Raw genomic sequence first — 26,054 nt, forward strand, 5'->3', positions numbered from 1 at the left:
AGAAATTACAGTTTTATTACTCTGTTTCCGCTTGTAGAAACCATAGACATAATACACAGATTCCTATAGGCCGCTATGTAAGCCGCTAATGAGGGATCTGTATACATATCTATGATGAAATTTGAATTTGAAAACGCCACTGTTGTGTCGTTTTGTCATCATTCTTCACGATTTTTGATTGGAGAGTACAGAAAATGCCAAAAAACTTCAACGTAGATCAAATGAGGCAAGCAGGCTTTGGGACAAACGGAGAAATAAAACAAATATCAATATTGGTGTGCCGTTTTTGGGCTTGGACTTGATCTGTCAACAGAAACTCTGAGCCTGTTCATGAGCTCTCCGCTCATGTATTTTAATAGACAGGTAAGCAAATATATATTATTAATTGTACACATACAGTTATATTGCACTTTGTTTGTACTTCAGTAACGCTTATGATCAAGTCTGGTGACCATGGCAGTGAAATTAAATACAGTAGCATATGTGTTGCACAAAGATATTTAGCCATTACATGCAAATACTGTGGGTTTGTTCAAATGTACTTTTAGTACGATTGTTTTAAACATGTAAAACTGTACAGCATTAACCCACCAAATCATTTGACAAATAGTCACATTTTAGTAACAGGCTAATATAGCATTACATTTCACGTTCATTGCAGATAATTCATTATGATGACATAAAATAGTGTGATTAAATGTTCAGGTAATACAAAAACTAATTCATTAGCTGATATATAATTTATATGATTATCTCTGGATGGTGAAAAAGACATCTCCCATCGTTCCACTCTCCTTCATAGCGTCAAGCTTCATCTTTGTTATTGTTTTAAAAATGCGACCTCTGGTGGCGAAAAAATTACAGATTGTACCTTTAACACTATGGTTAGGTTAGTGTAGGGTTTAGTGTGCGTTACTTTCAAACGCAATAGAGCATTAACCTTTTAGCGCCACTCGCCAGACATTTCATTTCCAAACTGCCGCAATACATCCAACAACTAACATAATAAACCTTCCCACCTTCACGTTCATCTTTTGGATAAAACTGAATGCACTTTTAGCACCACTCTGGACATTTAAAAACACACAAAAGCAAACGTAATATTTTGCAGAAAAGGCGCCACATGCTTTCCAATGAGCCTTGGTTGAGTAAAATAATGAATGGCCCCTCTTTACCATGGTTAAATGTGATGGTGCGCAGATTGAAAATCTAAATAAATGCTGTCATGTACTGTACAACATAAAATAAATGTCATACACGGGGTGAAAATATCAGCACAGCAACACATCTGAGACAGAACTGGGCAGAGTGTCAGAGAGCAGGGGTGAGCAGGCCCGAAACTTTTTTGCCCACTTTATCCCACATTTCAAACAACAGTAAAATACTCCCTACTCACTATTAAAATCAACCAATAAGATAAAACTGGGTTTTTTTTAAATAGCCATCTGAATGTTTGGTCTATCTGTCAGCGTGGCAGTACCGAACTGAGTTGTCTTTCACAACTTAAGCCCAAACAACACTTGCGTACAGTAGAACGCATAGCCTTTCAAAGTATACTCCATTTGATAGCATGCAGTCGACATGTGCTATAGGAAGTTTCATCTTTGTCCAGTGACTCTATTTTTTTTTTTTTTTTTACTGTGAAACAACAGCCCGGGCCAGTGTTGCCACCATGTGGAACAACTAATTAAGTGCAAAGTAAATTCAATGCGCATGTGTGACGTGTGCGTACAAACAAAAATCAGGCGGCGAGTGTACTATTCTGGTGATGAAATTTGAGTCACACACACTGTATGCGGCCCCTCGCGTACGCGTTAAAACTAGGGCTGCACGATTAATCGCAATTAACCCGAAATCGCGCTTAAACTGATTTGGCTTAGTGCGATCATTTTTTATGCGCAGCTAGTCAGTGAAGCACGGCTCTATGATCAGTAGTAAGTGCTGCTCCATCTGAACTCACTGCGAGTTTGATTCGCTTATAACGTGCATTTGAAAAAGCAACACGCCTCAAGCATTTTTCTAAACATGAGAAGCGTTCGTGAACCTCTTGTCCAACAATAGACAACATTAATAACATGTTTTTACTCCAAACTCACTTCATAACGTCATTTGAGTGTTTGAAAACATCTTTCTGTGAGATGATGTGGCTTCTTACACAGAATAAGGCACACAACATATTTCATCATATTCTATACAGTGATGAATGCTGTCAATTAGCAATGAAGTTAAAATATACTTTATTATCATGAAAATACCAGAGAAGGCTTGAAGAACTCAGATAAACCATATATTGTAGTAGACTTGTGTTTATTAGACGTGTTTCATCAAAGAGCTTCAATCTTCTGTTTATTATAGTATGATGCCCATAGGGATTTCCTGGAACGCCGTGCATTCTGGGGGCATATTTGGGGTTTCTGCGCAAGAGCACCCTCTGGCTTTCAGATGGAGCAGCATTTACTACTGATCACAGAGCCGTGCTTCACTGACAAGCTGCGCATAAAATAATCGCAGCCTTTGCCAAATAGCCTGCAGTTTAATTTCGATTAATCGTGCAGCCCTAGTAAAAACCGAAGTACTTTGGGCTTTACTAGGCTAAATACATACCAGCTTTTGTCTTTGGGAGTATTCGGTTATGTCTTAAAGGTGCCCTTGCATGGATTATTTTATTATTTTAGAATGTTCCCTGGGGTGCCCTTATAATGTTAGTATGTTTTTTAGATCAAAATTTGTTATAATTTAGAAATAAAAGGCATTTTTCCTAGCCTGATTTTAGCCTCTGATTTGAACACTCTGTTTGAAGGGGCGTGTCTGTGTGAGACTTCAGTGTAAACGCCCACTGCTGTGATTGGCTGCTGTGAGACTTCAGTGTAAGCCTGTTGATCACGTGAATGAAGATCTTATCATTGCAACACAGTTTCTGCACTCTCACTAATGATTTCACCAATGCAAACATGATGTACGTACAGTAAGAGCTTCGTTGTGCAATGTAACAGCGTCATTGATTTCATAACAAGTTTTGGCAAATGTCCAGATAAACTCGCGATGTGTGGTTGACAGCTTGGGCGACTGGAAAGGGATTGTTCTTTGATCGCTATCTGTATATTAATCACAGTTTAAAGTAAGATTATTTTCATCCGATTTGGGGGAAACAACGTGAAGTTGATCGTTTAGTCACTGGCTTGATTTACTGATGCATAAACAGTATTGAACGACTTTGAGAGAAAGATTATCTGTCTGAACTTGAACAATTACACATCAGACATTCACATAACCCACTGGTTCTTCAGAGGCTCGGATGAAGGAACTAAAAAAATACCTTTATGTTCATTTGTACATCCAAACACAAAGCAACTGCCATGCTTCGCTCGTTTGCAAGCTATGATGTCTCTCGAAGAAAAATGATTCGGACGATGATTCGGCTGCGCAGTTCCGCCTGGCATTGAACATGGGCTGGCATATGCACATTTTTGGAGGCGTACATATTAATGATCCCGACTGTTGCGTCACAGTCGGTGTTATGTGGAGATTCGCCTATTTTTCAGGGGGGTTTTTCAAAAACGAGATTTAAATAAGAAGGAGAAAACAATGGTGTTTGAGACTCACTGTATGTCATGTCCATGTACTGAACTCTTGTTATTTAACTATGCCAAGATAAATTCAATTTCAAATTCTAGGGCACCTTTAAGTGAAAGAATAAAATGGGACCCTATACATTGGATTTGTGCATCCGGTCTTAAAGTGATAGCAGCAGCCTAATATACCTGCTGTCATTAATGTTAATCAAACCACAAAAGACAAAGAAAAATCACTCTGTGTGATTTAATAAGGATCCATATATATTTAATTCATGCACTTAATGTTTTTTTTATTTTACATTTGATTTTTACCATTTCTGTAGTATACTTAAAAGCTTTATCTGGATAGACCTACTGCACCTGAAAACTTCTTGTCCTATCGTTTGTCATTTTCTGTTTTATTCTTATATTATATTAACAAAGATAAAATGAAATCAGAATAACTATACTGTGACGATACTGTTATTGTGAAACTCATACGTGAAATATTTTAGTCGTATCGCCTACCCCTAGGCACAGAACATGTTTTCCCATTATTGACATGGATCCTCCAAATCAAACATGGAAAAATGGACCATAAATGTTAATTACTACATTACCTATCAAACATGTACTAACATGTAGACACCATGTTCCTTAACAAAAGCCTAGAATACGCATAAAATCCTTTTTAACTCAAGGCTCAAGCTTGTCACCTTTTTCTTAATCTTAGAAAAAAAGGTTCAGTGGATTTGTAAACAGAACCCTAGGGTTCTTGACTTGACTTTCATGTTTAATGGGTTATTTCAATTTTACCTAGTGTTAAAGTATGCTTACGTGCTGTTTAATTCATAACATATAAATGTAAATAAAATAAAAAATGATTAAACCAAAATTAATTAATTAAAACTAAATCCATAAAATGATCCCATCATGGGAAGGTTCTATGAAGCACCTGAAAGAACTTCTTCTAAAAGTGTAGTGTATGAACTCTCACGCAGACCTATATATAATAATTACAAAAAATATTATACAAAAAAAAAAGGACAAACAATTCCTAAGTCACCAAGAGCTCACAGCATTTTGTTTAAATGTAAACTTTTCTCCAAATAAGATACAGAAACCGTCCTCAATGTTTCCGACTCAGCTAATGAGATTGCTGATGTCTTTGATATCTGACTGATTATCAGCAGAGGTTAACAGAGATTGGTTGCTTCCCTTTTCAGTTTTTTACACGTTATTTTTTATTTTATTAAATTTTACAATATTTAATATTTTGATATATTGATTTATGTTATTCAGAATATCAAATATCTATTTATACACATAATACAATTTTCATATATATAAAAAAACATCTCAAGAAGAGTTAATTTACTGATTTATTACAAATATTCAAAATCTTTTCATTCGCGTGATCTTGCGTCAATGAAAATGCTTCAACTTGGGCTCTTTTTGACCGCCGGATTCCGTAGGCAATTAGGAGCTTCTATATATGCATCTTATGAGTAGTTGAATGAGATCATGATATTAGAGCTAATGCCCAGGGGGTTGTGAGAAACCTAAGACATTGCCACACATTTTCACACACTTTATAAAAAGCCCATACACTTGTAAGCAGGACATTGGTAGTCATATATGCTGCCAGTTACTATAAACGCAACAAACAATAAGGAAGCGTCATCTTAAAAATACACCAAAGAGAATCATCCTGTAATGAGGTTTCAACATCTCAGAACAACTAGACCCATTGATGATACAGATTTTGAAGTTCATCTTTAACATTAATGACAAAATTGTAAAACCAGTATGCCATACGGAAACAAGTTTAAAGGTCATGCAGAATGTGGATGTTGGTTCATATGTTGGCTGGTTTGTGCAATGGCACATTAACCTTTTCTGGTTTCCTTGCGGGATAGAAATTAGTCTCTTTCCAACTCAATTTCACTATATCTGAGTGGTCAATTCTTTTGCAAAGTTTTGCAAAGAAAGAAAAACCTAGAGTAAAGAAACAAATCATGTCCATGTGACTAACCTTAACTGAATTGTGGCTGAAGTGTCTTACCAAACTTATGTTGTTTTTTTAACTAAACAAAAAAAAAATTCAGTTGTGCACCTAAACAAAACATGATCTACATCTTGAACAGTGTGTGAACCTCAATGCAGTTTCATTTGTCTTCAAGTTTATTCTTTAGATAATATTATAAGCTATTATTGAACAAGACATCAAGCTAGCGAAACATAACATTTCAATATGACAGATTTGTCAGAATAATGTGAATATAATAATAATATATGTATATAACAAGGCATGGCTAACACAGATTGCCTATATATAATTACACGTGTTATGTAAGAGGTGAAATTGTTTGGAAAGCATACAGTGAATATTGAATCTCACAGAGATTATGCACACTTTTTTGCAATCGCTCCAAGGGTCTTTTGTTTCCTGATATACAGGGGTAGATATCTAGTTGACAACTTGACATTTACAGGCATTTTTACATACATTGATAGCATTTTCACTGATGCAACACTATGTAACTGATCTGTGTAATTCTGTCAAAGCTGCGTCCGTGTATTTCTTTATTAAGGCCGAACCTGCGCTTTGAAGTCGCTACATTCCTGCCCGCGTGCAGCGGCTGTTCCAACATGTTGCGAATACAGCGAGCGGCGATGTTGACTTACAACGAAGTGTCGTTTGGTTTATGTAGGCTATTTCATAAAACACAGATGGTATTCAAAAGATAACCTACTTTGCGTGTTATATTTTAGAAACGTCCGAAAGCATCAAGTTCGCTTCAGCCAGGCAGCATAACTGCAAGGAAATTTCTCTGCACGGTAAATTAAATTCTATTTATATAGGCAACATCACCAACTAGACAGTAGTTAGTTTCATATCTTGGCAAACTGACCATCGCGAGGTGATTTTCTGCTTTAACGCGGTTTGAATCTATCACGACTCTCGTGTTTTGTTTTGTTTGTGTACATGTCTGATAACTCTTTGATGATATAGGCTACGGTTTAATTCTGTTCGCTCCGACTGTTCTGTAGGCTATTTTTGTTGTGTTTCTATATTTACAAGAAACGACGTGTTTACTTCTCAAAGCAAAAGCGAAGAACTCCAAAACACTTACCTTCGGCGAGAAGCATGAAAGTTAAAAGACTGCCACAAAGCACCGCAGTGAGCCTCATCGTGAAGAATCCTCTCTTTCGTTCGTGCTGTTTTCGCAAATGTTTTCTTTTTTTTCTCTCTTTTTTTTTTTTTTTTTAAGTATCAGCACCCTTCAGATCAACTGAATTAGATTAAGAACTCTTTAAAAACCATTGTTTAAGGCGTCTGTGATCCCGTTAGGTTACGGGTTAAGTTGAACTATACAGACAAATCAGGACGCCGCAACTCCACCAAGAACCTTGAAATGTTGTTCCACAGTCAGTCGCTGCTGCTTCTGCTGGAATGATCAAAAGGTGCATTGGATTGTACCATGTGTGTTTCAGGGGTAGTTCCTATTTCAGCGCGAGATATCTAGTGGGAAACAGAGGGCACAAATCACACATCGCCGTTCCCTAGTAAGAAACTTTTCTAACTTCGCACTCGAGGTTTCTGCCGCTCTGTAAGTTCAATGAAAACAACTATTTTTCTGGAATACGATTTGCTTGTGACTCGCCACGGAAACTTTGAAGTTCTTTGAACCCTTTTCAAACGGCGGACTATTCAGCGGCCCTTATACAAAAGTGAGGCAATCCAAGTCAAATAAGGAGACGTCAATAGGCCAGTTGACTGTACTTAGCCCACGAACACTGACGCCTTCAATTACTATTGTAAAGCACGCTTTATCTGGCCAGAATATTTACTGAATGGTAGGATAGCTTTACAACCACTGGTCCTGTCAGAAAAACAAAAACAAAATATTCCTGTAAATTAGGCCTACTAATGCCATAGCCTATAATCTATCAAGATCTGTGAATATTTTCACATCAATATGTGGTCGCTCTGAGACCTAGTTCAAATTTTCTGATTTAACCTAAAGTTGTGTTATAGCCTAGGCTAGCCTATGTCTCATATTTTATTTCTAAATCAGTGTTTTCCCTATTGTTATTTGTAATCAATTTGAATGTTGTTTTTACCTCAAATTGGTTGCAAAAAACGAAGCACACTTATACTTATTACTCAAATAGCCTATTATAGGGATACTTTAAATGAACATATAGTGTGAACTGATCATAATGTTTTCAGACACTTGAAAGAAAGTGAAATGAAAGGTAGCCTATATAGGCATTTTACATAGGCTACACAAATGAAAATGTATTAGCCTATAATAGGCTATATACTTCTTGAAAGCAAATTATTTTGGTTGTGTATGTCCAGATATAGTATCGGTATAAACACCTAATGGGTGTGCTTTTGGCAGCCAGTAAAGGCAATAAAGATCACCTTTTCTGTTAATTTAAAGAAGGGTGTGTTCCTGGAAAAATGGAGGAAATGGGCTGAATATATCAGAAAGAAGGTCTGATTTAGCTGCTAAGTGTAAAAAGGAGATTATTATATAGATAGATGTGTATACTATGTAGGTATGTTTGCATATATATATATATATATATATATATATATGCATATAGATGTGTTTATTTTCAAAATACTGACTTTAATGAAAGTCGTTAGAGTTTATTCTGGATGGAATTTAATTAGGCCACATGTTCTCTCCCTGGATGTAGTTAGCCTACTATTTTTACCTTTTAGTCTATTTTATATTTATTATTTTTTTATTTTTTTGTGAAAAAAAAAGGCTATACCTTGAAACAACTTAACAAATCTGGAGTACAATTTACATTTAAAACACATTAAAAAAACTAACAACTGGACAAGACACCTTGAGGGGAAAACACAATTTTTATCACCTGCTCTTTGGGAGACCTGCAATGCAACTTCCAAGGTTGTGTGAAGCACATGGGGTATAACAAACAATGAATATTTCATAACATCAATAGCATATTTTTGTCCTGTGTTTATGCAAACTGTCTCTTCCTTTCATGTCAACCCCATCTAGAAGAGGAACTCTCAGAACTCTCATTACAAACTAAATAGAAATTCTGATGGCCATATTGTCTGGAAATGGTTTCTACAAATATGGTGGCTAAATCATGACTTTTTATATTCAGTTGCAATTTGTAGATATAATATATCATGGCATTAGCTCTAATCAATAAATTGTGTAATGTGTAGCGAGAGTCTACTTCATGCATTTACTCCGTTTTTTTTATTTATTTTTTTACAATTTCCCCCTTCTTCCTGCAGTTATCTTTCCTCTTTACTTGTGGGTGATATGTTGTATCCACCAGGAGACAGGAGTATTTGCTGTTTACCGTAGTTAAGCCTTTAGTTAAACCAGTGTGTAGGTGTGTTTTAAAGGCATGGTATAATGCCCTTTTCACAAGATGTAAAATAAGTCTTTGATGTCCCCAGAGTGTGTATGTGAAATTTTAGCTCAAAATACCCCACAGATATTTTTATATAGCATGATAAAGTTGTCACTTTTTGAGAGTGGGCAAAAATGCACCGTTTTTGTGTCTGTTCCTTTAAATGCAAATAAGCTGATGCTCCCAGCACAGGGGGCGGAGCTTCAAGAGCTCGTGTCCTTTTACCTCACACAGACATGCACTGGAAATTTCAAAAACGTTTAGCCTATTATGTTCAAACCGAAGTCAGAAAGATGGAGAGACTTGAGAAAAGTGCAACATTTCCGAATGGTTAGTTGGTGAATTTATGTAGCTTATTATCTTCTAGTCACTGATTAGCATATTCTGTCTTGATAATCTATAAATCGCGTTCCTGGGGTGGGTTTATGTAAAGTTTATTCCACATCCCTAGAAACTAGTGCAGTGAATCGCACGCTCTGGAAGGAACTTTGTCAGAATGGAGTACAAAGTTAAGAAGCCTGGAGAACTGAACATCGCCTAAAACACATCCGAGAAAGCAGGCCATGCTTGTTCCTGCTCCCTTAAGACAATCAGGAGAAACTTTTATATGCCCTGTCTGTAAAAGACAGTGTGCATCCCGCATCTGACTATACAGTCATCAAAGAACCCACAAATTATAGGAGAAGTCATCATCGGACGACGATGGAGTACCCAGAAGAGAAGCCTGTTTTACTGTGTTATTTAGTTGTCCCCTTTGTATTTAAGCAGATTTGGTTTTGGTTCGCTAGTGCACGCACAAGCATAACATTCACACACCACTGTTATTTTAGTTGTATTGTTATTTTTAATTATTTTTATCTTCAGTTTATAATTTTAGTGCTCCAACTTAAACTTATTTCAGTTTAATGCCAAGGAAACATTTCTAATTTTCGTGTAGATTAAAGCTGCATGAATAGGTGATCTGGGAAATGCTAACTTTAGCTGGCTAGCATTGAAAGCAGACGATCCCACCCTCCCTGCAAATCGCTTTCCAAAGCCACGCCTCCTCCAAAACACATGAACGGACCAGACACAACGTTATTTGATTACATCATGTGTCATTCATCGGTGAGAAAACTTTACAGTAGAGTAATAGTACTACAATAACCAACATAAACAACTTTCTGCCAGCCATTCTCGCTCTGCCTGCACAGCTCACGTGAAATACGCTGATGACGTATGATGTCTGCGTGAACAGGCTGCGCAGTGGTGTCGTTGTCTGACAGGGAACACGTTATCATCTAAGTTTTTCAATAATATATTATATTTCAGCTTTATATCAATTAACAGAAATGTTTTAATAGTTTTAGTAATAACCCTGATTCACACCAACCAAAACGAACCAAACTCACACCCACAAAATCTCTTGATTGTGCTGAGCAGAAGGTTTCTCATTTTTAAAAGGTTTACCAGCAGTGTTTCTTTACTGATTCCATTTCTGGATTGATGTTAATCAAAAGTTTTGCTGTGATAAATTGAACACAGTCTGTTGTGTGATGTCTGCAAGTCTTTTTGAAGGAATTGCATATTCAGAAGCCATCTGTTTTATCAAGGACACGCCACTACTTTGCAAAGACTTGAATAACATTCACAGGATGAATATTAAACACTGTTGCAACACCATCTGTTTCTCTGTGGAGGTGTGTTGACACTATGTTTAAAATAATTCTGGTAGCACTTTATTTTACAGTCCGGTGTACTTAATATAATAACTAGGTATTAACCTGAACCTTACCCTGAACCCAACCTTAGTTCATATAAAGTTCAAGTAGTTACCTTATATTACGCTGTACTTTCTTGTTTTGGGGTGAACTACTTTTTCTTTATTTTTTGTGAACTAACCCTTTAAATACTGTAAAATAAAGTGCACCTTACTTCTGATAATACAATATAATACTTTATCTTTAATTGAAACATATTTGACTAAAAAAAAAAAAATCAAGGCCATCCATCCAGGGTGTTTCCCTGTAGAGACACTGATGAATTGATTAGAAAATTCAGCTTTGCATCACAGAAATAAATTATACACTGTAAATTATTTAGCTGCCCGCCCCATAAGCATGCCGTCAAAAAAAAGCGTCTCTGTAGGCAGCCTAGGCTCTGAGATCTGCACACAAAAACAACTGGTTTCACCAACCACTCAAAACCAAAACAAATAGTGTTTCAACCAATCACCGACAGGGGGAGGGTGTTGTGAGGTTTTGAGCCAGCTTCTTCTTCAGCTCCGACTTCGTGTGCAGCCGTGCACGAGCACAAAACCTCACAACACCCTCCCCCTGTCGGTGATTGGTTGGAACACTATTTGTTTTGGTTGTGTTAATCACTATTAATCACTATTGTGTTTAGATGAATGTGATAAAAAAAAAATTGGGGCCTGAAATCACTGATACAACCTTTAACGTAGGCCACGTATATTTGAGCGTGCATTTTTTTAAACAAGAAATGAACGGGTATGGAATGCCAAAGCTGACATAATAATAAATAAATACATAAATATATGAAGAAATGTAATGTAAAATATATATATATATATATATAATCATACAAATAAATGTAAAATAAATAAATGAGTATTTATACTTTTATTTCCTTATTTATGAATAATTGTAGTTTTTCCACACTTATTTATTTTTTCCACATTTATTTATGCAATTATTTATTTCCACTTTTATTTATTTCCACATTTATTTATGTATATACGCATTTATGTCCACATTTATTTATTTCTATTTATTTCCACATTTATTTATTTCTGCATTTATTTATTTCTACATGTCTTCCTCTGTATGCTAATGAGGGGGCGTGTTTTACCTCAGATATAGCAATGGAGCTCTGAGTGGCAGTGCTGAAGCTTTGAGGCCACAGTGACACCCTGTGGTGTGACCAAACCATACGCAAGAGTTTTGTGGAAGTGTCTTTACAGGTCACACAGGGAATGAATGACTTGGAGATGGGCAATATGCCCGAAATCTTATATCATGGTTTATGTCCTTTAATATCACCCTAACTGTATAGGGTTACCATATGTTGTGGATTTTTCCCTGCATCTGACTATCTGGGTCTCGTCTACAAATCGACGTCCCCTAACGTCTACTGTCAACGTTTAGTCTATCTGGGTCTCGTCTACAAATCGACGTCCCCTAACGTCTACTGTCGACGCTTAGTCTATCTACAAATCGACGTCCCCACTCAATATCTCCTAGTCTAACTTGTTTTCCCTTACTAACTAGTTCTCTTGCTGCGCAGCATAAATAATAAACGAGACAGACTTCAGTAAATGTCCCTCAGATGGTTTATTCAAACGGCCGGGAGTTCTCGAGCAATAGGCTACTCAGAGATTCTCGGCCCAACATAAGAATAGGCTACAATAGGCTTTATAGGGTAAAGCCAGACACATCAAAATAGAATCATCATGACTAACATGTCATGCGCTATAATATGATTGGTTAAATTGTTTAAAACCAGCCCCCCCTTTCATTACCCTTTGTTAGCTAAATCAGCAAAATATCAAAAACATTGTAAGGGGTTAATATTTCAGTCAATCATTTCACAATACAGTCAAAATAAACAGGACATTGAGTCCTTTTTCAAAGTTCCATTCGACCAAGGTTACATTGAGTCAAAAGTTTGTTAGAAGTTATAGATCATATCGAAAGTTCATCTGGTGGCTACATAAATAAAAGAGGAAATAAAAGTTATCCTGTTTTATTGTTAGATCTGGAATGGAAAGTTAGTCACCATCATCAGACAAGAAAATGGGAAGTGTAATAAAAGTTTATCATAAGATGAAAATCTAAGTTCAGATTTTCATGGTTAGTAACATAATTCATCTCATCTAATTAAAATCTACTGCACATACATAGGCCTACTATTTATTCCGGACATGTTCGTAAAACATCAGCTGGTCGGGATTTCTCAAATATTTTGGCACACATGAACAGAAGCTGCATCTTCAACAAATCTGATAACAGACACTTTGACACGGAAGCGCGTGAAATGATCCACTATTAATCACATTTAATGTAAATGCACTGGATGAGGCTGATAAGAGCCTGTGTTTATTGTCGACGAGACTCGCTCACCAGAACGAGGAGAGAAACCAGTGCACATTTCACTGAAGTCTACACAAGCATATTGATCAATGCGTTTGAAAGGGGTCATAGAATGAGAATTCAAATATTCCTTGATCCTTTGACAGTTAAGAGTTCATTATACTATAAAAATAGTATACCCTGTAAAACTCTAAACTTTCTTGTTATTCCAAAAACTGCTTTTATTGAAACCAAGGCCAGCAAACGACAGGATCTAAAAAGTGGAGACTTGTGACGTCACACTTCAGCTTTGGCCCCGCCCACTGGAGCGTTAGTGAGTGACATGAGAACGAGAAAAGATCGATACAGGATCAATAATACCATTACCTTCCAAACGATCCTAATGCTAGGATAGTGTTTTTTTTTCCACAACAATGTGAATGTCTCATTATTTGTTTGTATTCTGTGTATTTCACTGTGTATATTTGGTAAATTTCGGCGGAGGCTTTCCAAACAGACTTTTACGATATGCATCAGCCAGCAACGCCACAAACTTGTAAGTAGTCATGTTTATTCTAATGTCTGATCTGTGATCAGTGATTTCTGATGTAATTATTCAAGTCGACAGTCAAGTATCATCTCTCAAAATATCGTTCAATACTGTTTATGCATCAGTAAATCAGTGACTAAGCAATCAACTTCATGTCGTTTCTCTCAGTAGGATGAAAATAATCTTATTTAAACTGTGATTAAATGATATAAAGAAAGCATCAAAGAACGCTCCCTTTCCAATTGCCCAAGCTGTCAATCAAACAGCGCGAGTTTATCTGGACACTTGTCAAAACTCGTTGAAATCAATCATCACAAAATCATGACGCTGTTACAATGTACAGTACAACGAAGCTTTTACTACATGTGTTTGCATTGTTATTTGGTGAAAGCCAGAGGTGTAATTTCATCCGCGATCAACAGACTGGCTGTCATCTGCTCCATGCTCACTGCAACCTTTCATGTGATGAGATTAGATCATTATGATCAATACTTTTCACGATTCCTTAATCTCGATAGCTGTTATAGTAAAAACGTAGTAAAAGTTTTAGAGAGTTCCACATGTAATACTAGCTATTTCATATGCAAACATGTCAGCCAATCACAGCAGTGGGCGTTTACACTGAAGTCTCACAGCAGACACGCCCCTTCAAACAGAGTGTTCAAATCAGAGGCTAAAATCAGGCTTGGAAAAATGTCTTTTATTTATAAATTATGACAATTTTTTATGTTAAAATCATACTAACATTATAAGGGCACCCCAGGAAACATTATAAAATAATAAAATAATCCAGTCTATGACCCCTTGAAATACGATGGGGGCAAGGGATGATTTGTGTGCAAATTTTGACTCTATGCTACCATAGTACAGACTGTTAACAGTTGAGTCTTATTCTACTCTTATTCTATTGATATATTATTTTTGCAGGATTGTGCCACTGACGTTGAAGGGATTGTGACGCTACCAAGCACCCCTCGCTTGATTGTCCAAGGTAATGTTGATGTTTTCCTCATGTTTAATGTATTTTAAAGTGTCAAGTCATCCACAGATTTGTTGTGAGCAGTTTCATGTAGGAACTAATAATAATACATTAATATAATAATAATATACATTTTATTTGTTGGCGCCTTTCAAGACATCCAAAGGACACCTTACAGAAAAAATAAGACATTAATACAAGCCCAACAATAATATCAATAGTAAAATCAGGAACTAGTTTCTTTCTACCGATAGTTCCTACATGAATCTAGTGTGTGGTGGGCGTTCTGGTGCAATATGGCTGCCATCGCATCATCCAGGTGGATGCTGCACATTGGTGGTGGTTGAGGAGATTGTTCAAAAGTTTGGGGTTAGTAAGATTTTTTTATGTTTTTAAAGTTCTCCAGTTCACCAAAGCTGCATTTATTTGATAAAAAAATACAGTAAAACAGTAATATTGTGAAATATTAATACAATTTAACAACTGTTTTCTATTTGAATATATTTTAAAATGTAATGTTATTCCTGTGATGCACAGCTGAATTTGCAGCAGTTGTGAGCAGTTTCATGAGGAACTATTTTCTTTCTACCGATAGTTCCTACATGAAACTAGTGTGTGTTGGGCGTTCTGGTGCAATATGGCTGCCGTCGCATCATCCAGGTGGATGCTGCACATTGGTGGTGGTTGAGGAGATTGTTTGGGGTTAGAAAGATTTGTAATGTTTTTAAAGTTCTCCAGTTCACCAAAGCTGCATTTATTTGATAAAAATACAGTAAAACAGTAGCCTGGCAAACGTCAGACCTCGTCTCATTGAGACGTGGTCTGGGAACCACATGTTCATTTTCTCGTATTTGAGGCGTGGTTTACGAATGCCCAGAGCCGTTTATTGGGCGCTACGAATGTCTATCAAATGCGCCTGTACGTAGCTCATAGCCAATCGTTTCAATTATACCAGATGACGTATGTAGAGCGACAGAAATGCGACGAGGAAGAAGACGATGGGTCAGAGATTTATGTGTACAAGATGGCGTTCAGCGACTAAACTACTTAGAACACTATCTAAGGCTGCATCGAAAGTTAACTTCGCGTCTAATGCCATGTTGGATCCATAGATATAAACAAACTGCTTCGGTGTGTCGCATAGACGTCGTCATCGTCTTGCTGCTCCCTCCCCGTTCTGTGATTGGTTCCCTTTTTGAGGGGAAAATCTGGTCCATGGTGTCCAGGCTGCCTAGCAGCGTGAATAAACAGCATGGGGAAACCCAGGCTAGTAAAACAGTAATATTGTGAAATATTAATACAATTTAACAACTGTAACATTCTGTTTGAATATATTTTAAAATGTAATGTATTCCTGTGATGCAAAGCTGAATTTTCAGCATCATTACTCCAGTCTTCAGTGTCACATGATCCTTCAGAAATCATTCTGATTTGCTGCTCAAGAAACATTTCTTAATATATCAATGTTTAACAAGTTGTGCTGCTTAATATTTTTGTGGAAACCGAGATTAATTTTTTCAGGATTCTTTGATAAATAGAAAGTTAAAAAGAACAGCTGACACTTTTGATCAATTTTATTCATCCTTGCTGCATAAGTATTAAGTTCTTTCAAAAAAAAAAAAAAAAAAAACGAACTTACTTTTGAACAGTAGTGTATGGTTCAATGGAAAACTTTTTTCTTTTTTACTTCTAAGATAAACAGACACAGTAAGGACACACAAGGGCATGTTTACATTATTTATGGTTTGGTTTCCATCCGGGACATGACTGCATTCTCTGCAAAAACTTAAATAAATAAAAAACAGTTCAAAAGCAGTCAGCAGAAAAGAAGATGACATGCATAAAACAGTTCAAAACAATCGGAAGACAGTCCAAAAGCAAGCATGTTTATTTTTTCTGATACCTATTTGGAGTCATTTAGTGTAAAAAAAAATATATATATATATAATTCTGCACTGTAGCCTAATAAAAAAAATCCAACTTCCATTTAGTCAAAGGTTATTTAAACTATCAAATAAATATAGAAAAATGTCACATTATAAAATTTAGTATGAGTAACATAAAATAAACAGCAATGACTTGCAATATAAAGTTTGGTGTTGAGGGTCCAACTAACATGCTCAGTTTGATCACTGATAATGCACATGAATTATCTGTGTTTTTGGTCAAAGCATGGGGACTTAAACATTTGTTATTCAGAATTAACAGATTCAGAATGCTGTGTTTCCAATAAGATTTTGTTGTAACAGATTTGTTATGTTTAAAGTCACACTTAGAATGTTCTCCTCAGTTAGGTTTATTCCAATTTAACGAGCATACTTGTGTATCACCTTTAGGTTATTTCTTTACTCCAAAACTATTTAGACAAGATAGACATACAAATATGCAAATAGACATTTAAAAAATGTAGCTACCTTTCCTGATGCATTTGTTACCCAGTAGTTAGTGAGATTAAACATTTTTTGAAATATTTCACTTGAAATATTACTTTTATCCATTTTGCAGGTCCAGTACCTGCCTACTTTTTAAGAAATGTACTAGCATATTTAGATATACAGTAAGCTATAGCTCTCTTTATACACTCTGTAAATTACTGGGAATTATTATTTTTAAAAGTTGTGCTCCATCCTCATTGAGTTCCTGCACACCTGGGTATGGAAAGCAGGAGAGCAACATACATTTGCTCCAAACAGGAAGTATAACAACCAAGAGTTGGAAAACAAACTGAGGCTTTGGACTAATATTGAGGCGAGAGCTCTCTCTGGTGGGCTGGAGAGGGATCTGCATGCCACAGAATATCATGTCACAAAATCTCATTGTCTAGGAACTGGATTGATTTGTTTTAGGATTTTGACGGGACCAACATACCTGGGACTTAGGCCACTTAAGCCCTGATTGACAGCCATATTACTTAAGATGGGTGATAACTGGGGTCCCCATACCAGTGGTGGCTGGTATCCTATTATGTAATGGAAGAGTCTTAGTGGAACTTGTATGTCTATTCCAAATCCATGATTACTTCTTCATCTGAACACTATACCTGAGCAATATCTGCATTATTTGTATCCAAAACCACTGACCCCATTCGTGGTCCTGATTATACAATCTAAAGTTCATTTTTCATATATTGAGAACCATGAGCTCAGAATGTAATGGAATTTTGATAATTATTGATTGCAAGGCCGGACACTTAATTGCATGTTATTGTTTAAATTGATATTCAATGCAATTAGCTGAACTTAAGAGGGCTTTTTTGATCCACTTAATTAAAATTAAAATTAATTAAATTGTATTATTACTTCTGTTGTGTTTGAAATATAGTTAAAGTGTACTTCTTAATGTACTGACAACCATTTATGGTGAATTGAAAATACACTTTAATGTAATTTGTATTGAAAAGTATGTATGTCATGTATTTAAATATATTTGCAATCACACATTTGCAATTTAGTACATTTAGTACAAACTTTAAATGTAATATTGAATAACACAGGTTAAAATTACAATCAAGTACTTTACATGTTTTAGTATGATTGTCAGCACATCAAAATAAGTGTACTTTTGAAGCACAACAACATATTCAAATATAATGTACTTTAAAATAAACTTTACAAAGTAAAAGTAAGACAGTAATACAGACTATTACAAAGTGATCTTTTTAAAAGTGTAATTAAGTGTTAAGAAACATGAAAGTGTTCTCTCTTTAAGTACATTTTAGTGGCCTTTCATTACATTAATATGATATATTATCTGCAAGTACGTTTTTTTTAAAGTACACTACAAGTGTTCAATACAATTAAGTGCATTTATTTTGCATAATGGTAAGTTTAAGGACATTTGGCAACATACATACAATTTTGATTAATATCAACATTGCTGTAGTTAATATAAATCATACTGCAGACCCACAAGTCCCTTGACTGCAGATTTGTGGAAGAGTCTTGTTACAATCTAAAAAACACAAGTAGCATTTAAGGTTTTGTAATCCAGTTTGATTTTGCAAACCATTTCATATTTGCAACATTTTAATTCACAGCAGTCTTATTTTAAAAAAGAGTAAAAAGTGGTTGAGTTGCGTTAGCGCTGTGTTGAAACTCGCGGTTATGGTTAGGGGAGTGACATTTCCCAAACACGCTCACCAATCAGAACACACTGCTCCAGCCGACCAATCAGAGCACATTGTGCTTTTCAAAGGAGGGGCTTCATATAGACAGGAACCAAACAGATGGGAAGAGAGGTGCTGCAGTAATATAAAATATTTCAAAAATTTGTTTTTTGAACATTTAAGCATGAAACCTTTTCTAGAAGGGTTAGGGTAATTAAGCATTATAGATTCCCTTTGACGAATTGCTTTACATCCCGATATTTACAAGAATTTACGAACAGCTTTTTGTGATTGCTGTTTGTTAACATAGTCTCTTTCACTAACCTGATAACTGTAATTGGAAACTACATGTAGTCATTGTGAATTCAAGTCTGAATTATTGATCAGAGGGACAGTTGCAGTAGTAACCATCCTTTTTTCCCCACTGTTAGATAGTGAACATGTCTAAGAAGGTCAAGGTAAGGAAATGGTCTCTGTTTCATTTGTAACGGCCATATATATTTATATTTTTACGCACTTAGTGTTGGGGCTACGGTGAGAAAGGGAGAAACTGAGTGTGTGCATATGTTGGTGTGCATCTAAGTAACCATATAAAACTCTTTGTCTTAAGAGTACAGCATTAGTCTTCTTTAATAAGACTTTCTTTCATGTCATAGACAGCATACAAGAAATATGTGATTATAAAAGAATATTGATGTAATGTCTAGATTGTAAACTCAGTAAATTGAGAAACAAAGCATAACTGTATTAGCTGAATAACAATCTGAATAGTTTTAATTTGGGTTAAATCAGAACACAGTGCAAAACTAACAACTTGAGTCCAACTCAAACAAAACACACTCAGATCAAACGTAACATTAGCCCCCCTTCAAAAAAGCACGCCTTAACAAAAATGTCCAACAGAGGAAGGCAGGAGAGGGCTTAGGCAGAGGATGAGGTGCTGGCAGAGGAGACAAGCCAGGACGAGGGAGGATCCAGGGAGGAGACGACGGCAGGAGGAGCCAGGAAGTGACCCTAAACCATGCTACCAGGAAGATGGAACCAGGGAGTCAACTGACAGAGGCGGAGCTGGTGGAGGTGGAGACCCAGGCGCAGCCGAAGGAAGGAGGAGCACGACGGAGCTGAAAAGGTGAAGAGACTTTCATCTCCGTCAGGCTCCTCCAAAGGCCGGAAGTCTGTGGTGTAGGCAGAGCCACAACTGACCAAGATGGAGCCGGAGGGAGTCATAAGGACGATGGTCGCAGGTGGAGCGAGTGATTGAGGAACCAGGATGATGCCGACTGGTCGACGGGCCGAGGTAGATGGCGAGCATGGTGGTTCGAGGTGGAGCCAGGGGGTCGACACACCAGGGCGGAGCTGGTGAACTGGAAGTCCAAGGCAGATCCGAGCTGCTAGGATGAGCCAACGAAGGAGGAGCCGAAGGGAGCCAGCGGAGACTGGGCCGAAGAACTGGCTAGCATAGGAAGACTGTTATGAGACTGCCTCCTTGGTCAATACATGACAGACAGAGTTCACAGACAGCCTCCTTGGCCAATATGGGACAGGCAGAGATGTTGGAAGTGGGAGACAGGGTTGGAGCATCATCACTGGACAACGAAACAAGCTTGGTGTTGGGTAACAGAACCAGCAGAGTGGGACTTCAGATGGAACTGAAACATTTAAACAGCAGGATGGGACTGGCAGGGAAGGAGGTTGCTCAAGGACTGAAACAAGGAGGGGAACTGGTTCAATGTCACTCAAGTTGATCAGCCTCTCCAGGCAGTCCAATTCCACCAAAATTCCCTCTTGAACGGTTATGTTCATTTCCTGTCTAGCGATGTATGTTTATGCTGACAAATAATTGAATAATGGTTTGTATTTGAAAAAACATCTATCGCGTGTCATTATGTGTAGTGAGTTGGCTGTAGTGGTTTCACCCTTTTGAACTTCCGTTAAGGGAACATAGCATTGATGCTCCCTGGTTTTAACGGTGCATTGTGGGACTTTTTAGAAAACAAACGTTTCAGTGCACTGGAAGGATTTCGCGATAGAGATAAAAAAATAAAAAATAGCCGACTACCTGATCAGTGCCCAGACTACTAAACTAGGGAGCTGATTGAGACACACCCATTAACTAACACAGGAAACTGAACAGGAAATCCAAATCAAACAAAACTCAAACAATCAAAAGATCAGACGTAACACTAATCATGTTTGTAGGATTTTTACATCAAAACAGATAACGGTGATAAAAAATAATTGTCCGTTTTTATATATATATATATTTTGGCTCTTTGATTTTATATTTGCATATGAAATAAGCATTGTGTGTTTGGAACAGTTTTGAAAACTTTTTTAATGATAACCATTACAAAACAATTATACTTCAGGTTCATTTATTTAAGTAAACTTAAGTTCAAGTAAATTTTTCATGTATACTCTAAGTCAATATAGTACTAGTATACTTGTAAGTGTACTATTTCAATACTTGGAACTAAATTGGTCCAATTTTAGTTTATAAAAAGTACTTGTGTATATAGTTACAGCATACTTGCAATACAAAATAAATGTTGACGTAAACTCTATCTGTTACACTTAAAGTACAGTTATAAAATATAAATTATTATACATTTACAGCGGGCCAGTTTAGTTCCAAGAAATATTGAAATACACTTAAAAGTAAATTAGAAGTACCTTGGTTTTGTAAAAATAATTATAAAGAAATTGCAAGTAACGTTACATTAAACATGACATTTTGAAGTATTTAGAGAATTTTCTTGTAAAAATTACCCCAATAATCTATTTTATTTACAACTTCAACAATTTGTTTTTGTTGAACTTTATGTAAAGTTCCTGAATAAAATGAATTTGCTGAATACTTTTTTGTAAGGGGTGCCCTGCCTTGACCTAACGTTTGCGCTCAGTCAGGCCATGTACAGTACAAAGTTACAAAGTTTAGTTCAAAATTACACTTTTATTCAAACACACTCCTAAAAACAAAGCATTTTAAAAAAAATGTATTGGCATTGATGGTTCTATCAATGGAATCTTTCCATTCCACAAAAGGTTATTTTATAGTGGAAAAGGGTTCTTTACATTGTTATTCTTTACACTGAGGGGAAGAAAATGGTTCTTTTTTGAATAAAACTTTTCACAAAACCACTTTTGAGGGCAATTTTTAGGGGGAGGAGTTTGGCAACGTTGGGGAAGGGAGAGCAAGCGTTTCTCACTTGATTTTCTTTCACATCTGTACATAGTCAAAACAACATATGTATTCAAAAAAAGGCTGAATAGGGCTGGATTCAGAATACGTAACGCATTAATTGTATTCAGATATCCCAAATCTGTATTATTGAATTATAGGGCTGTCACTTTAATATGTTTATTTAGTCATTTTACCCTTATTTGCATTGAATAATTTTTACTAACCTTTGGTACGTGTGTGACTCCACATGTGGTTATGTGCATGTCTGAGAGAGCATGGGTTGTTTGTGGGATGGACTGTCACAGTGGGTTTTTTTCTTAGCGTGGGAAAGAGAGAGAATTCTGGGTTTAGCAGAGCAACTTGACGTGCTTTTGGGAGGAGAGAGAATGTAGACTAACAGACCATTCATTTTACAAGCACATATTTGAGCCCCTTCAAACTCAGCCCACAAGAGCGAGAGGAAACCGCTCTTCCTTCTCCCCCCTTCTCTTACTAGGACTGTTTGTAGAGCAACTGGGTGGAGTAGTGCTCTCTGACACACACATTTTGCACACACACACACAGACAGATGTTCATAGACATGTACCTCTCAACCAGCGAGGAGTCTGATTTGGTGAGTCCCAATATGAGTTTTAAGCTGCTTACACACTAGTTTTTGTCAGTCTTTGTGACGTTCAACTTCCATTTTTCTTCTCTTTTAAACAATGCACGGCTCCTTTCTGGAATTTTCTAGGCTAGGATTTTGTGGGTGGTAATAACACATTTCCTGAAAGTTTCCAGAAGACTTTTTCACAACCTTGCATTGATGTTTGAATGTGTTAGAGACTGTAAAGGTGTTATTACAAGCCTGTGATTGTCTTAACTACGTATGCGATGGGTTTCAACATCAAGTATAGAATAAGTACAGCTTTCGTAGGCCATGGTACATAGACATACTGAACTTTAGGTTTCTTAAGAACTGTCTGCAACTGCTTGGCTTGATAAAACTCAAGTAATAATAACTAGAAATTCATCTGTAATGTCTGGATCACTTTTTGTACTTTTTCTTTTAAGACTCGTTTATAACATTCATACACGTTTCCTACTGGGTTCGGCATATAGGCCGAAAACAAGAATAGTAAATACAACTGTTAATTTTTTATTGTTTTTTGTTTAGTGAAAAGGTGTGGAAAATACCATTTAATGCAGTTAATGGGTGCTCCACTTATAATATAAATGTGTGCATTTGTAGCATGTGATTTTGTAGGTGGCTAGACCAGGGTAATATTTTTTGCTAGTCATCTCGAGGACAAATAACTACACAACAAATTAAACAGCTTAATATTTAAAGTGTGAGAAAAAGGAAAGACAAGTGAGAAAAAGAGACAAATAACTTGCACTACTAACTGCAACCTTTAAACACTTTAAAATGTAAGCTAATCTCTTAAATCATAGATGTAAGATTACATAGTGACTGTCCCAATGTGTGTGTGTATGTAAATCTTTGGGATTTAGTCAATATGTGTAATTATCCACATTGATGTGTGGTGTTCTAATTTGAAATGACAGAGTGCAACATGGTCGAATACATCCAAGTGAATTTGTGTGTGTGTGTGTGTTTCACACTCTCTAAATTGCCTGAGGAGCACAGCTGAGTCTATGTGATTGTGTGTGTGAGTAAGCGAGACAATTATAAGGGATAAAATAATATGAACATGGGCTCATTGGAAAAATGTGCCTCTACCTGCATTTCTGCTAAACTGCAAAAACGTACATACAAGTCACTACAGTTTCCAGCTGAAATGAACATTAGATGCAGTAAACACCAATTTGTATTCCTTTTCACACCAATTATGATTACAAGGGCAGAAATTCGATTAATAACAACTTATTTTCACACATTTCCTTGTGCAATATTATGTTATGACCTCAAAACACTTGCATGATTTGTAAACTAATACATTTTGATGGTTGCGTAACATCATCAACTCCATATGCCGTACAACTTTTCAGATATAGTAAACTTGCTCGGTAGCTCATCTGGTACAGCATTCCGGGTGTCCTTGCAAAGCAATGTAGAATGTAGAATGTCATGATACTCCACAAAAGAACTCAAATATTTGTGGAAGCAATGGTATAGTTGCTTTAGCAAATATTTGATTTTGATAACACTATTAGTTAGGTTAGTGTAGGGTTTAGTGTAGATGGTATGTTATTTTCAAACATGGTCTCTATACACATTAACCTTAGCACCACTCCCTGAACTTTTCAGTTATGACCTTCTGTGTATTTATACCGCTACTGAACATCTGAACACAAATTTACGATCAAATGCACATTGACGGATCTTCTTCCGTCTGTTCTTCAAAATGCAATCAAATGTATATTTCTGCAGGCGCGTATAAACTGGTTAATTGTGTCTAAGCAAAGGCATTCGTTTTCTAGATGAACAGTTTGCCTCCACTGCGCAAAACCCCAAAATGACTGCGGGTTGGCAGGTGTTCATTTCACACTCTGTAAACAATGGTAGCTATTTAATGCATAATATAAATAAATAAAAAATGGTAATGTCATACTTTGTAGTACTGGTATCGTGGCGTAATCTGTTGAATGAATTGAAATCGAATGTAGCTCTACCTGTGGAATCATTCACAGACAGCATACATAAATGTTTAACTAATAAAGATCTTCATCATCGCTTGCAAACAATAGGATGCATTTGCAGATTTGCTTTTAATTGACTGTAGGTCCACGGCCACTTCATCCAATGCTCTTAATTTCCTGTTACGACTCCCAAGTGAGAAACCACTTCAGACGATTTAGTGCATGCAGGAAACTGAACAAATCATTCAAACTCAGATTCGCGAACCAATTTAGACCGGTTTGCCAACTTGTTTGATCAAGTCTTTAAACAGAATTGACTCAAAAGAGTGATTCATTTCTCATTTGTGAATAGGGCATCGCTCATGCCCCAGAAAAAAAAGAGACGGCGCGCTTGGAATAAACTACACGTTTATCATGCATTGCATTAAAGTAACTAGAGGAACGTTGCCCAGCATAACAAAGTAAGGGTACCGTTTTTTTTAGAAGAAATGTACTCGAGTTAAAGTAAAAGTATCCACATTTAAATCTACTCTTAAAAGAACAAATTTACCCCAAAAATACTCAAGTAAATGTAACGAAGTAAATGTACTTCTTTCTCCGGAAAGCTTGAGTCCCCTCTGTTGTTGGTCTGCTCGACACTCTGGGAGACCATGGAGATCACGAGGTCTATCGCTCCTCAGCGTGTTGTGTGCTGTCAAGCTGCCGGGCTGCAGGGCGGGTTGTCACGGCAACCCAGCATTCGCTCGCCGCTCTAGGTGCGCGGCCCCCTTGCCTATTCTCTGTTGTAGGGTCTACTTCGGTAAAATAGCTTGGGTGACCTGAGCGGTGAGGGCTTCTCCTTCGGGGAACCAACCCCCTAGGGCCCCTCCCCCTCTAGCGCATCACAAGCTGTGCAGCCTCTGGATGGGATTGCTGGTCCTTTTAAATATGCCAAATATGGAACGCCAAAAGTGCCAAATTCTACATAAAAGTTTTCACCTCTCTCACTACCCTTGACGGTGGGGTGGCTATGCCTCTGGAAGGCCACCTCCGCCCTGCATGCTAGGCCAAGGCACTCTTATTGCACAAGGGTAGTTCTGAGTCGGGGTTGAGCTGCGCATATTGACTGACCGTGATCAAGTCACGGCGCAGGCACTCGACCAGACGATGTCCACCTTGGTGGTCCAGAAGTGCCCCCTGGCTGGCCTTGCAGAGGTCCGAGAGGTCGTCAAAGTACACTTTCTCAATGCTCCCATCTCACAAGGTGGCCTTTTCGGCGACACTGTCGAGGACTGGCCCAGCAGTTCTTTGCAGTCAGTAGCAGACTTGGGAGCTTCCCCCGTGAGCCTACTTGCACAGACTCTGTGCAAAGTCAGGGAGGACGAGGAGTAGGTCTTAATAGTTGTGCCCTACTGGCCCAACCGGACCTGGTTCACAGAACTCATGCTCCTTGCGACAGCCCCTTGCTGGCGCATTCCTCTGAGGAAGGACCTTCTTTCTCAGAGACGGGGCACCCTATGCCACCTGCGCACAGACCTCTGGAAACTCCATGTCTGGTCCCTGAATGGGAAGCAGAGGTTCTAGGTGACTTACCCCCAGAGGTACTTAAAGGATAATTCCGGTATTTAGCAC

At 37.2% G+C, this 26,054-nt stretch overlaps 2 protein-coding genes across 6 annotated transcripts in view; one reads left to right on the top strand and one right to left on the bottom strand.

The window, feature by feature from the left end:
• lrp4 (low density lipoprotein receptor-related protein 4) overlaps nt 1-7,150 on the bottom strand; it is a 92,279-nt gene extending 85,129 nt beyond the window's left edge. For 2 of the 4 annotated variants that reach the window (XR_014626703.1, XM_084403873.1), the window contains exon 1: nt 6,692-7,149. Coding sequence is in view for 3 of the 4 variants with exons in the window: in XM_084403873.1 (XP_084259999.1) it covers nt 6,692-6,749 (58 nt within the window). In the remaining variant the exon portion in view is untranslated. Of the gene's footprint in view, nt 1-6,691 lie in introns of all 4 variants that reach the window. The other 2 variants (XM_084403872.1, XM_084403874.1) reach the window with 2 other exon arrangements.
• A 15,206-nt stretch (nt 7,151-22,356) lies between these two features.
• Nucleotides 22,357-26,054, top strand: part of cacnb2a (calcium channel, voltage-dependent, beta 2a) — a 41,785-nt gene continuing 38,087 nt past the window's right edge. The window contains exon 1 of one of the 2 annotated variants that reach the window (XM_084404137.1): nt 22,357-22,473. In XM_084404137.1, coding sequence (XP_084260263.1) covers nt 22,429-22,473 — 45 coding nt within the window. In that variant the 5' untranslated portion in view covers nt 22,357-22,428. The remainder of the gene's footprint in view (nt 22,474-26,054) is intronic. The other variant, XM_084404139.1, reaches the window with a different exon arrangement.

Source organism: Rutilus rutilus (assembly GCF_951802725.1).
Source record: "Rutilus rutilus genome assembly, chromosome: 3".
In the NCBI taxonomy this organism is placed as follows: domain Eukaryota; kingdom Metazoa; phylum Chordata; class Actinopteri; order Cypriniformes; family Leuciscidae; genus Rutilus; species Rutilus rutilus.